The sequence below is a fragment of the Stegostoma tigrinum genome, chromosome 40 (assembly GCF_030684315.1).
Source record: "Stegostoma tigrinum isolate sSteTig4 chromosome 40, sSteTig4.hap1, whole genome shotgun sequence".
Lineage (NCBI taxonomy): Eukaryota > Metazoa > Chordata > Chondrichthyes > Orectolobiformes > Stegostomatidae > Stegostoma > Stegostoma tigrinum.
The window spans coordinates 5,568,425-5,581,013 of record NC_081393.1 but is presented as its reverse complement, the minus strand read 5'-3'; the positions used below and the strand labels follow the sequence as shown (position 1 = coordinate 5,581,013).

The window sequence follows — 12,589 nt, the reverse complement described above, 5'->3', positions numbered from 1 at the left end:
GGGTGTGACAGTATTGAAACAGATGGGATTTGAGGACTGGTGAATGGGTAGAGAGTGTGAGTTGGGTAAATGGTTCGTTCTGCAGTTTGGCGGGCTGTGACCAGAGGGGTGCCCCAAGGCCAGTGTTTGGACACCCAGCTTCTCACCAACTGTCTGAAAGTGCTGTCTGGTAGGTTACTGGGGTCAGATTCAACTATTCCAGCCAACAGTGATTCACGCCAAAAATTGAAGGTCAAAGAACTCGAGGAACCTAAGGGAGTGGGGCTACACTTGGAAAGAGCCAGCATGGATTCAGTGAGCTGAATGGTCTGCCCGGATGCAGTATTGTGGAATGTTTCATCACCCTCCCAAGCCCGGGGGAGTACGGTCATGGGGAGATGGTCATGACTTGACTAATGCTGTGAGATTCTCTGACCAGATTCAGCAGGTCCCCTCCTAACATTCTCCATGTGTCTGTGTAACCCCAGGAAGAGCAGCTACAAGTGCAAGATGTTCGCATCAAGGGTGTTTTCGGCTCCTCCAGGAAACGCCTGCCTGTTACCGAGGGCTATGTCCAGGTGAAGCAGGATGGTGAGTGGAAACAGATTTGTGACACCGACTGGACGGCCATGAATAGCAGAGTCATCTGTGGCATGTTTGGATTCCCGGCAGAGAAAGGCTATAACACAAAGATTTACAAGTAAGCACAGAGCTTCGGTACGTGGTGTTTATAAACTGACGTTTTCCCAACCACCACCAGTTCTGAGGAAGCGTCACTGGACCCGAAACGTTAACTCTGTATTCTCCTTCAGAGATGCTGCCAGATCTGCTGAGCTTTTCCAGCAACTTTGTTTTGTTCCTGTACTGTGTACTGGCTCTCACTGTGTGTCTCTGTGTTGTATACTTGTCCTGTGCGTTAGAAACTGGTCCTGTGCTCTGTATACTGGTCCTGTATTGTGTATACTGGTCCTGTATTGGATATGGTGGCTCTCCCTGTGTGTTCTATACTTGGCATGTATCGTGTGTACTGGTCCTGTGTTGTATATACTGGTCCTGTGGTGGATATGCTGGCTCTCCCCGCGTGTCTGCCTGCTGTATACTGGGCGTGTACTGGCTGTCCCCATACCTTTGCGGGAGAGTATGCTGGGTGTGGTTTTTGTGTCCCCTGAGCGGAGCACAGAGTGCGGCCTTGTGTTGGCTGTTGGTCTGAGGCGTTCTGTTGCCTGTGTTTTGTGCAGGATCTTTGCGAGCAGGAAGAGACACACTTACTGGCAGTACAACATTAACTGCATGGGCAACGAGGCCCACCTGTCGAGCTGCAGCCTGGGCCACTCCGAGGCCAGCTCTAATGGCTCGTGTGTGAGCCACATGCCTGTGATCGTTAGCTGTGTGGCTGGGCGTCCCATTGCTGCTCTCAGCACTACCCGGGTTCGGAAGGCCTTCCAGACTGAGGTAAATTCTACACGTCCTCCATTCCCCACACCCCGACTGGGGCAGCTCGCGTGCAATAGGGCCATGGGCCGGACGGGAGGGGCCTTACCACATCTGGGCCGAATGGCCTCCTCTTGCCACGATGATGGCGCTTTATTGGTCAGGGGTTCAGTGGATAACGGCTCACCTGGATGAGCTAATGTCCCAGAGGCCCAGAGACCATGGACCTGACATGGCTGGTATGAGGGTGCTACAGTTGGCGCCCTCTTATTTATTGCTCGCTAATGGTCCCCCCCACGGCTACATCCCTCTGAGTTTGAGACTTGCCGGAACACCGAGTTGGCAGACGGGCCTCCGCACAGCAAGATCCCACCGGTGGGCAGGAGAATCCAGACGCCAGGGTCCTTTCGGCGGCACTGGAGCCTTGCTCCAGGGGTCTGAGCATGGGACTGACAGCCTCCCTGACTGCGGGGGCAGCTCAGGCAGTTTAGAAAATGTGCCCCCATTGACCTCCTCTCCCCATATTGTCTTCCCCGACCCCCAGCCAGTTTGAATGGTGCCCTCACTAGCAGGCAGCCCTAAGGCTGTGTAATAATCGGTTAATATGGAGAAAGTAGCCTGGGATACTCAAGTTGAAACACAAGTCACCGCACAGAGCACATTCCACATCATGTGTGTAATGCACATCGGATAATGAAAGCCAGCTGGCAGTTGCCTGGGAAGGTCCCGAGCGGATCAGTTTCTTGCTACCGGATGTAGGCTGGACATTTGGCAGACCTGCCCCCCCCACGCCCCCCGCCCCCTGCCGAGCAAGTTAGCCCTGATCCTCTGGCATTCGGGCTGATGATTGTGCACACCTCCGTGAGTTGGTTTTTGCAGTTTTGAAACGAGAGGATGCACGGCGTTAGGATCTCCTCCCAGTCAGATTGCGACATGTAAACAAAATTCAGTGACTGCAGAGACGGAGCGGAGGGCATATCAGCCAGGACGCCTCTTCATTCGGCTGCTCCCCACCCTCCCAATCCCGAGTATTTACTGTACCCGGTGTGGCTTCCTCTACGTTGGGGAAACCAAGCGGAGGCTTGGGGACCGCTTTGCAGAACACCTCCGCTCGGTTCGCAATAAACAACTGCACCTCCCAGTCGCAAACCATTTCCACTCCCCCTCCCATTCTCTAGATGACATGTCCATCATGGGCCTCCTGCAGTGCCACAATGATGCCACCCGAAGGTTGCAGGAACAGCAACTCATATTCCGCCTGGGAACCCTGCAGCCCAATGGTATCAATGTGGACTTCACCAGCTTCAAAATCTCCCCTTCCCCCACCGCATCCCTAAACCAGCCCAGTTCGTCCCCTCCCCCCACTGCACCACACAACCAGTCCAGCTCTTCCCCTCCACCCACTGCATCCCAAAACCAGCCCAGCCTGTCTCTGCCTCCCTAACCTGCTCTTCCTCTCACCCATCCCCTCCTCCCATCTCAAACCGCACCTCCACTTCCTACCTACTAACCTCATCCCGCCTCCTTGACTTGTCCGTCCTCCCCGGACTGACCTATCCCTTCCCTACCTCCTGACCTATACTGTCCTCTCCACCTATCTTCTCCTTTATCCATCTTCGGTCCGCCTCCCCCTCTCTCCCTATTTATTTCAGAACCCTGTCCCCATCCCCCTCTCTGAAGAAGGGTCTAGGCCCGAAACGTCAGCTTTTGTGCTCCTGAGATGCTGCTTGGCCTGCTGTGTTCATCCAGCTCCACACTTTGTTATCGTGGATTGTCCAGCATCTGCAGTTCCCATTATCTCTGAGTATTCCCTCCCTTCCTTTGGGTGTCTCTCCCTCTTCACCATGTTCAACTGCTCTCAGGCTCCTGTCTCTTTGCCTTTGCCCACCCCTATGCTCCCTCCACTCCTTTCTCTTGCCCTTCTGCATTCCTCCCCCTCTTCTCCAACCTCTTTCTCCCTTGACTTCACCAACCCCCGAATCACAGCTCATTTACTCCCCCATTTCTATCCCACCCGCACCTCTCCCCTCCATCTCTCGGTTGTCGATTTTCTTCGATCTCTGAGCTACCCCGTACTGCTAGCCTAGTGTGACTTTCTGGTTCATTCAGTCAACGTTCACACCCCCCACCCCCGGCAATCCCCCTGATGTCTGCTCGCGTAGCCTGGAGTCTCACGCATCCTCCTGTGAAGCACATGTTGAAGGTGCTATGGAAATGCAGGCTGAGTCCCCATTTGAGGATAGTTGTTGGGGGGATGGGGGTTCTCTGCAAACTGATCGCTGCCCCTCTGCCTCGGGTGACTTCATGTCTGCACCCTTGAGGAAGCACACAGTCCAACAGCGATTCCAAGTCGCTGGTCAACCAGGAGAGCCACATCTCCCCTGAGGTCACCCTCAGAGACCCCATGCTAACAGTCAGGAGTGGTGACCCATGCTGATGCCCAGGGAATCTGCGAACAAAGTGAATAGGTTCAGAAACCTGGAGATGGTGGCACCGCATCAATCTCCCTGAACTTGCTTCCTGACTTCCCACTGAAATCCAGCCTGTGTCTCGTGTGAGCCCAGACTGATTCCCTCAAGGCAAGAAGGCAGGAGAATGGCACCTTGTCTGATGCTCGTTCTGAAGGCTAGCACATATCTGATGGGCTGAACGACCAGCCTCTAAGGCAGTCAGGACCGCGTGAAGACAGTCTGATGGCAAGGGGGTGCTGTCGTGTCAGCAGACACGCTCACATACTCTCACGCACTCACACATAGACACACATACACAGTCACAGACATACACAGACACACACACACATACACAGTCACAGACACACACACACGCAGTCACAGACACACGCACACAGACACACACATGCTCCCCTCCTCTCATCCCCTACCTCCTCTCTCAAACAAGGCCATTCTCTCTACCACCCCTCACAGACAAAACCTATGTCCTCGTGGCATTGCCTTCTGTTGAAGCTTGCTGATGGGCAGCTGTATTTGTGGAAGGAATTGTGATGTTTCAGTCCAACCTGAGAGTTTTCTCACATTCAGGGTTGGCTCCAATGTGTTATAGAGACATGGAGCTGTATACCTTGGAAACACATCCTTCTGTCCAACTCGTCCATGCTGACCAGAAATCCTGAATTAATCTCGTCCCATTTGGCAGCATTTGGCCCATATCCCTCCAACCCCTTCCTACTCATGTACCCATCCAGATGCCTTCTAAATGTTGTAACTGTACCAGCCTCCACCACTCCCTCCGGCAGCTCATTCCATACACGCACCACCCTCTGTGTGAAAAAGTTGCCCCTTTTAGGTGCCTTTTAAATCTGTGTCGCAGCGAGCGAAGCGATATGAACTCGCAGCCTCGTGATAAGATGAAAGTTCCTGAAAGTAAAGGCAGCACAATAAGCTCAAGAGGTTGAGAGCTTTTAATGCCGTTAATAACTCAAAGGTGGGTCTAGATGCCGTGGTTTCTGTTACTCTCCCCAAGTACTCCCTGTGCGCTTCACTCCCCACCCCAGCCTCTGCACTGCACACCCCTCCCCGCCCACGACGTACTGCCAGGGGCCATCTCCGCCATCCTGGCATGTGGTGCTGCATGAGATTTCCGAGCCGGCCGGAGGGTGGGGCGGTGGGCGGATGTCTCGGAATTTGATCCTCGGCGCCACCTTCTCCGTCTGTCACTGCAGAGACCGCTGATCCGTCTCCGGGGAGGTCCGAGGATCGGAGAGGGAAGGGTGGAGGTGATGAAGAATGGACAGTGGGGGACGGTGTGTGATGACCGCTGGAACCTGCAGGCGGCCAGCGTGGCCTGTCGAGAGCTGGGATTCGGCACGGCCAAGGAGGCTTTAACCGGAGCCAGAATGGGCAAAGGTGAGGCATTGCTGGCTCCGAACGTGATGGAGATGGAGCAACAGATTGGGGGAGATTGATAGGGAGGAGTGCTTTCCCCCACCTTTGCCGGAGGGATCAGTGATCAGCGGGGAGGCGGCAGGGGGAGTAGGCAGAGATTTTGGGGAAGGAGCAGGAGGCTCACAGGTGATGTGAGGATAAGAGGGTGGTGGGGAATCTGGAGCCCGTCGCCTGTCAGTGCGGGACAGGCAGAAACCCTTGTCACATCGAAGATGTGGAGTGGAGGTAGGTTTTTTACTCAGAGTGGGAGGAGCGTGTAATGCGTTGGCGGAGAGGGTAGTGGAGTCGGCCTCATTAGGGGCATTTAAGCGGCTATTAGATAGGCATATGGATGACAGTATAAGGTAGGGGTGGAGGTTAGATAGACCTGAGTTTAGGGTAAAAGTCCGGCACAACATCGTGGGCCCAAGGGCCTGTACTGTTCTCTGTTCTACATTCTAAGGTATAGTCAGATGTGCACTTGTGATGACCGGGCTGTGGGCTGAGTGCTGGGAATGGGATTGTTAGAGTGAGGGTCTTGTTTTTGACCAGCACAGACCCAATGGGCCAAAGGGCCTTTTTTTTTGAGACTGTAGACCTCAGTGACCCTCTGATTTTGTCCCCAAACCCATTCCTGAGCCATTCCACACCACCCCCACCAACATAATTTCTCGGCCTGTCTTGCTGTTCTCCCAGCCCCCTGCCTATCCTCAAGCCCGCACTGAGGTGGGCAGTACCAGAGACAGGAAACTGCGAACCTAAAGTGTTCCTCTTGCTGTTGCTACCTCTTTCATTTGGTGGGTTTCCTTTAGTTTCTTTACAAGTCAGGGGTGGCACGGTGGCCCAGGGGCCCAGTGGTTAGCACTGCTGCCTCACAGTGCCAGGGACCTGGGTTCGAATGCAGCCTCAGGTAACTATCTGTGTGGAGTTTGCACATTCTCCCCGTGTCTGCGTGGGTTTCCTCCGGGTGCTCCGGCTTCCTCCCACAGTCCAAAGATGTGCAGGCTAGGTGAATTGCCCAAAGTGTTCAGGGGTGTGTAGATTAGGTGGGTTAGCCTTGGGAAATGCAGAGTTACACGGTAGGGAGGATGGGTCTGGGTGGGATGCTCTTTGGAGAGTTGGTGCAGACTCGATGGACTGAATGGCTTCTTTCCACATATGCTATGATCCCATGACCTGGGTGTCAGTGGCTGGGCCCAGCATTTATTACCCTGTCCCTAGTTGCCCCTTGAGAAGTTGGGGGTGAGCTGCCTTAGAACATAGAACATAGAACATAGAACAGTACAGCACAGAACAGGCCCTTCAGCCCACAATGTTGTGCCGACCATTGATCCTCATGTAGGCACCGTCAAATTTCTGTGACCATATACATGTCCAGCAGTCTCTTAAATGACCCCAATGACCTTGCTTCCACAACTGCTGCTGGCAACGCATTCCATGCTCTCACAACTCTCTGCGTAAAGAACCTGCCTCTGACATCCCCTCTATACTTTCCACCAACCAGCTTAAAACTATGACCCCTCGTGCTAGCCATTTCTGCCCTGGGAAATAGTCTCTGGCTATCAACTCTATCTATGCCTCTCATTATCTTGTATACCTCAATTAGGTCTCCTCTCCTCCTCCTTTTCTCCAAAGAAAAGAGACCGAGCTCAGTCAACCTCTCTTCATAAGATAAGCCCTCCAGTCCAGGCAGCATCCTGGTAAACCTCCTCTGAACCCTCTCCAAAGCATCCACATCTTTCCTATAATAGGGCGCCCAGAACTGGACGCAGTATTCCAAGTGCGGTCTAACCAAAGTTTTATAGAGCTGCAACAAGATCTCACGACTCTTAAACTCAATCCCCCTGTTAATGAAAGCCAAAACACCATGCCTTCTTGAACCACTGCAGTCCATGTGCTGTGGGTTGACCCACAATGCCCTTATAGGGAGGGAATTCCAAGATTTTGACCCAATGACATTGAAGGAATGGCGGATGTATTCCCAAGTCAGGATGGTGAGGGGCTCCAAGGGGAACTTGCGGGGGGTGGGGGGGGGATGATGTTCCCATGTGTTCCCCTGACCCTTGTCTGGATGGGAGCGATTGTGTGTTGGGAAGTTCTTTGCAAGCTGTTCAGATCTCAATGAAACAGAGGAGAGTCAATCATCACGTCTGTGCCAGAGATCGGGATCAAGTTGTGGGTTTGGTTTAGGGGCTGTTATGGGGCAGTGGCAGGGTGTCACTCCCTGTGGGCCTGAAGCTGTCACACCCAGGCTCTGTGGCCCCATAGCTGATTACCAATGGAACAACAGGATCTGGCTTCCCTACAATTCCAACTTTGATGGACAGTGAGTTATTGGAGGGGTGAAGAGGGAGAGTGAGTGCAGTGATCTGTGTTATCACAGCCACAAAGCTGTGTTCACTGTTGCTTGGCTGTGGTGGCTGCCCTCACTGGCTCCTTTAATTGTGTTCTGTCACAGGGATCGGCATGACCCACCTGAAGCAGGTCTCGTGCACAGGCTTTGAGAGTTCTCTCACTGCCTGCCAGTTTAACCAGAACAACCTGTGTGGTCACAATGAAGATGCTGCGGTGCGCTGTAACATCCCCGACATGGGCTTCGAGAAACAGGTCAGTTACCGCGACAGCTATCTCTCTCACACTCACACTCTCTCTCTCACACACACTCTCTCTCTCACACACACACTCTCACTCTCTCTCTCTCTCTCACACACACACACACACACACACACAGAGGTGGGGGAGAGGATGCTGGAGACAGAGGGAGGGACAGGATGCTGGAGTCAGAGGGAGGGACAGGATGCTGGAGACAGAGGGAGGGAGAGGATGCTGGAGACAGAGGGAGGGACAGGATGCTGGAGACAGAGGGAGGGAGAGGATGCTGGAGACAGAGGGAGGGACAGGATGCTGGAGACAGAGGGAGGGACAGGATGCTGGAGACAGAGGGGGGGAGAGGATGCTGGAGACAGAGGGAGGGACAGGATGCTGGAGTCAGAGGGAGGGAGAGGATGCTGGAGACAGAGGGGGGAGAGGATGCTGGAGACAGAGGGAGGGACAGGATGCTGGAGACAGAGGGAGGGACAGGATGCTGGAGTCAGAGGGAGGGACAGGATGCTGGAGACAGAGGGAGGGAGAGGATGCTGGAGACAGAGGGAGGGACAAGATGCTGGAGACAGAGGGAGGGAGAGGATGCTGGAGACAGAGGGAGGGACAGGATGCTGGAGACAGAGGGAGGGAGAGGATGCTGGAGACAGAGGGGGGAGAGGATGCTGGAGTCAGAGGGAGGGGAGAGGATCCTGGCGATGGGGTGTGGGGAGAGGATTCTGGAGACAGGGCGGGGAGAGGATTCTGGAGACAGGGCGGGGGTAGAGGATGCTGGAGACAGGGCGGGGGTAGAGGATGCTGGCGACGGGGTGCAGGGAGAGGATGCTGGAGACAGAGGTGGGGGAGAGGATTCTGGAGTCGGTGGTGGGGAGGGGATTCTGGAGACGGGGGAGAGGATTGTGGGGATGGAGCAAGAGGATTCTGGAGAGGGTGGTGGGAAAGGATTCTGGAGACAGGGGCGGGAGGGGGTTCTGGAGAGGTGTTGCTGAGGGTTCTGGAGGGGGTGGGAAGAGGAATCTGGAGACAGACGAAGAGTGTTCTGGAGAGAGAGAGAGAGGGAGCGAGAGAGAGGATTCTGGAGAGAGAAGGGGGCAGAGGGGTCTGGAGGGAGAGAGGGGTGTTGTGGTTTTTGGGGACAGAGAGAGACAAAATGACAGAGTGTCTGTTCTGGACATTTGAAGACATGAATGTGAGTAACAGGGTGTGAGGAACCCTTTTGTTTTGCAGGAGGCCGATCTCTGAGTGGACCCCATCCTGAGTGTTAGTTCAGTCTCTCGTGAGCTCCACCCTTGCTGGGGGAGCTCGAGGCTCTCTCTTGCCCCCTCCTTCACCCATTTCAGCACTCCTCACCCCCACCATCTATCCTTCCGTCTCTGTCTCCCCACCGCCCCCCGCCCCACCATCCCACTCCCCTACCTCCTGTCTTCTCACTTCTTGCTCTATCTCTCTCTCTTTCTCAAACCTCATTCCCTTCTCTCCTGCTCTCACTCACTTCTGTCCTCACTGTTTCCCCGCTTTGGTCTCCGTCACACCTTCTCCCTGTACCCCTAAGCCCTCTGTTGAGCCTCCGTCTCCTAACCACCACCCCACTACCCTCTCTTTATTCTCTATCCTCCTCCTACCATGTACAGCTCTGCAGTTGCAGCCAGATATTGTGTTATCTTTGCACATCTCAAGTGTTTCTGTGAGATCCCTATGTTTACGTCGATGGGGAAGACCCACCTTCGGTTGTTCATACGGAAAGGTGATTGTTGTCCTGTCGAGTGGTGAAATGATTCTTGCGTTCTGAGGCTCTGCTCTCTCTCTCCCTGTTCCCACCACCACTGGTCCACTTCCCAGTGGTTGTCCAGGTACTATCGCAGACTTCTTCATCACATGTCTTCTGTCTAACACACACACACACAGACACACACACACACACACGCACACAGTTACATGCACACACACACAGACACACACCATTATTCCTGATGGTGCTTCAGTCTAGGTTTGGTCATGTTCTGTTGAGGATTTCCTGGTTTGCTCAGACACGTGCTGGTCATTGGGGATAAGCTGATCTGAGACAGCCTTTGGAATGGTGTTGGCCATTGAGAGTATATGTTGAGCTGTGCTGTAACCCACTGCATAGTCACCATTCATCAGCGGGTCTTTACTCCTTTGTAGTTGAGGCCAGAAGTCCCCTGCTGAACTCATTCTCCATCCGATTTCTACTTCCCTTTTGTGATTGGAAAATCCATCAATGCCCTCACCCTACCGTCTCTCTGACTGCCTCTGAGAATCCCTACTGTGTGGAAACAGGCCCTTCGGCCAACAAGTCCCACACACCGACCCTCCGAGCATCCCACTCAGCCTCATCACCCTATAACCCACCCAACCTACATATTCCTGAACACTACGGACGATTTACCGTGGCCAATCCGCCCTAACCCGCATGTCTTTGGACTGTGGGAGGAAACCCAGGCAGACACAGGGAAAACGTGCAAACTCCACACAGACAGTCGCCCGAGGCTAGAATCGAACCCGGGTCCCTGGCGCAGTGAGACTGCAGGGCTAACCACTGAGCCACTGTGCCGCCCTAAATCTGGGCTTGTCGGGAGTTTGAACCCAGGACCTCTTGCAGGTCAACACTGCCTGGTGCCCTACGCGAGAAACCTCAGCTTTAGTGTCTCCATGTCAGTCCTCCCCCCCCCCCACCAAACAAACCACCATTTATTGCCCTTGATGATGGTTGTGATGGTGACGGATGGCTGGGTCAGTTGATTAAATCGTGTTTTGCAACGCGGAGTGATGCCAACATGATTGGTTCAATCCCTGCACTGGCTGAGGTGACCATGAAGTGAAGCTGAGTCACGGTGACTGTTGGGATAAACCACGACCAGCCACCTCTCACTCTGTCTCTAATGAGAGAATGGCCCCAAGGCCTGGTAAGATGATGGTGCCTTCGCTGTTTTCTTCAGGGATGGAGATAAAGGGCTGGACTTGCCAACACACTGAGGACAAATGTGAACACAGCCTAATGGGTATTTCAGGGGAACTGATGCGTGGAAGCAGGGTTGTGTTATAAATGTTCATGGTGATAGTTTGTGCTTTAAGATCTCACTCAGTCCCCTGTTCTGGTACCATCCTGTGTGCAGATTCGCCTGGTAGGAGGACGTACTCCGTTTGAGGGACGTGTGGAAGTGCTCGCAAAGAGGAACGGAGGCCTCAGATGGGGCACTGTCTGCAACAGCAACTGGGGCCTCATGGAAGCGATGGTGGTGTGCAGACAGTTAGGCCTGGGCTTTGCTGACCACGCAGTTCAGGTACAGGTCATCGTCAGCTTCTGCTCAACAGTTTCCTAACTCTGTGTCCCCACTCGTAACCTGCTCCCTGGGCATGATTGACCACACAATGCCCCTCTAATTGGTCTCACTGTTCAGTCAGGGCTGACCCCGTGACCTGATGGTGGCCAGCAGTGGAACTGAGTTGTATTGTTCCACAGGAGCAGCCATCAGTGTTGGCTGCCTGTCCCCAATTGCCCGTCAGCTCAGTGTCTGGCCTGGCCATTTCAGAGGGCAGTTCAGGATCAGCAACACTGCCGTGGGTCTGGAGTCTTGTGTAGGACCGCAGACTTCCTTCTGTCAAGTCTATCAGTGTACCAAAGGCACTTGGATAGCTATTGTCAATATTTATCATAGACAGCAATATTGAGGTCCCTTCCCATCCCACTGTGCCATCTTCCCTTTCAGAACAGGCAGCATTTGGGCACAAGCACCATGGACTGTACCCTGACACGAGGATAGATATGAACAGGTTCACAGCACAGAAAGAGGCCCTTTGGCCCATTGAGTCAGCACCGTCCCTTGGCCATCCATCTGTTCTCTGTCCATTTTCCTGCACTTGGCCACAATGGTGGTGATGGTTTGTCAGGTGTTCATCTCAATATGTCTTCGATAGTTCCAGCCTTTCAGTTCCAGCCACATACCACCCTCTGGATGAAAACAAATTTTATCCAATCCCCTTTGGACCTCCTGCTCCTGATCTTACATCAGTGTGCCCTTGTAGTCGATCCTTCTGCTAAGGGGAGAAAGGTCTATGCCCTTAAATTCTGTACATCTCAGTCAGGTTCCCCCCACCTCAGTCTTCTCTGTTCTGAGGAGAACAACCGCAGCCAACCTAGTCTCCCTTCATATCCAAATCACTCCAGGGCACAGCAATATCCTGTTGGCTGTCCTCTGCACTGTGTGTAGTACAGCCACAGACTTCCTGTAGTGTGGTGACGGGATCTCTCACACAGTGCTCCAGCTGTGGTCTGACTAACATTATATACAGCTCTTCTCATGACCTTCTTGCTTTTGTATTCAGTGCCTTGACTAATAAGGGCCAATATTTACTCCCTTTCTTAACCATCTTATCCACATGTCCTGCTGCCTTTAAAGATTTCACACCTCGGTCCCTCTGAGCCCCCGTACTTCCTCGGCTCCTGCCATTCAATGGGTCCATCACTGCCTTGTCTACCCTCACTTTTCAGGTTTAAATGTCACCTGCCACTGTTTAGCCCATTCACAGGGTCCTGTGGTCTAATCTTTTCTCCTCACTATATTCAACACCTTCCTTTTCATGTTACCTGCAAACATGCAGATCATACCCTGTACATTCATATCTCGATCATTCATGCCCATTACAAACAGCAAAGACCAGCACTTAACCCTTCCAGT

The 12,589-nt window shown here is 53.4% G+C and overlaps 1 protein-coding gene across 4 annotated transcripts in view; it reads left to right on the top strand.

The window, feature by feature from the left end:
- entpd4 (ectonucleoside triphosphate diphosphohydrolase 4) overlaps positions 1-12,589 on the top strand; it is a 99,507-nt gene that overhangs the window by 69,903 nt on the left and 17,015 nt on the right. For all 4 annotated transcript variants that reach the window (XM_059641057.1, XM_059641056.1, XM_059641058.1 and 1 more), the window contains 5 exons: positions 468-679; positions 1,218-1,431; positions 5,090-5,273; positions 7,750-7,898; positions 11,027-11,194. In XM_059641057.1, the coding sequence (XP_059497040.1) occupies positions 468-679; positions 1,218-1,431; positions 5,090-5,273; positions 7,750-7,898; positions 11,027-11,194 (927 nt within the window). The remainder of the gene's footprint in view (positions 1-467; positions 680-1,217; positions 1,432-5,089; positions 5,274-7,749; positions 7,899-11,026; positions 11,195-12,589) is intronic.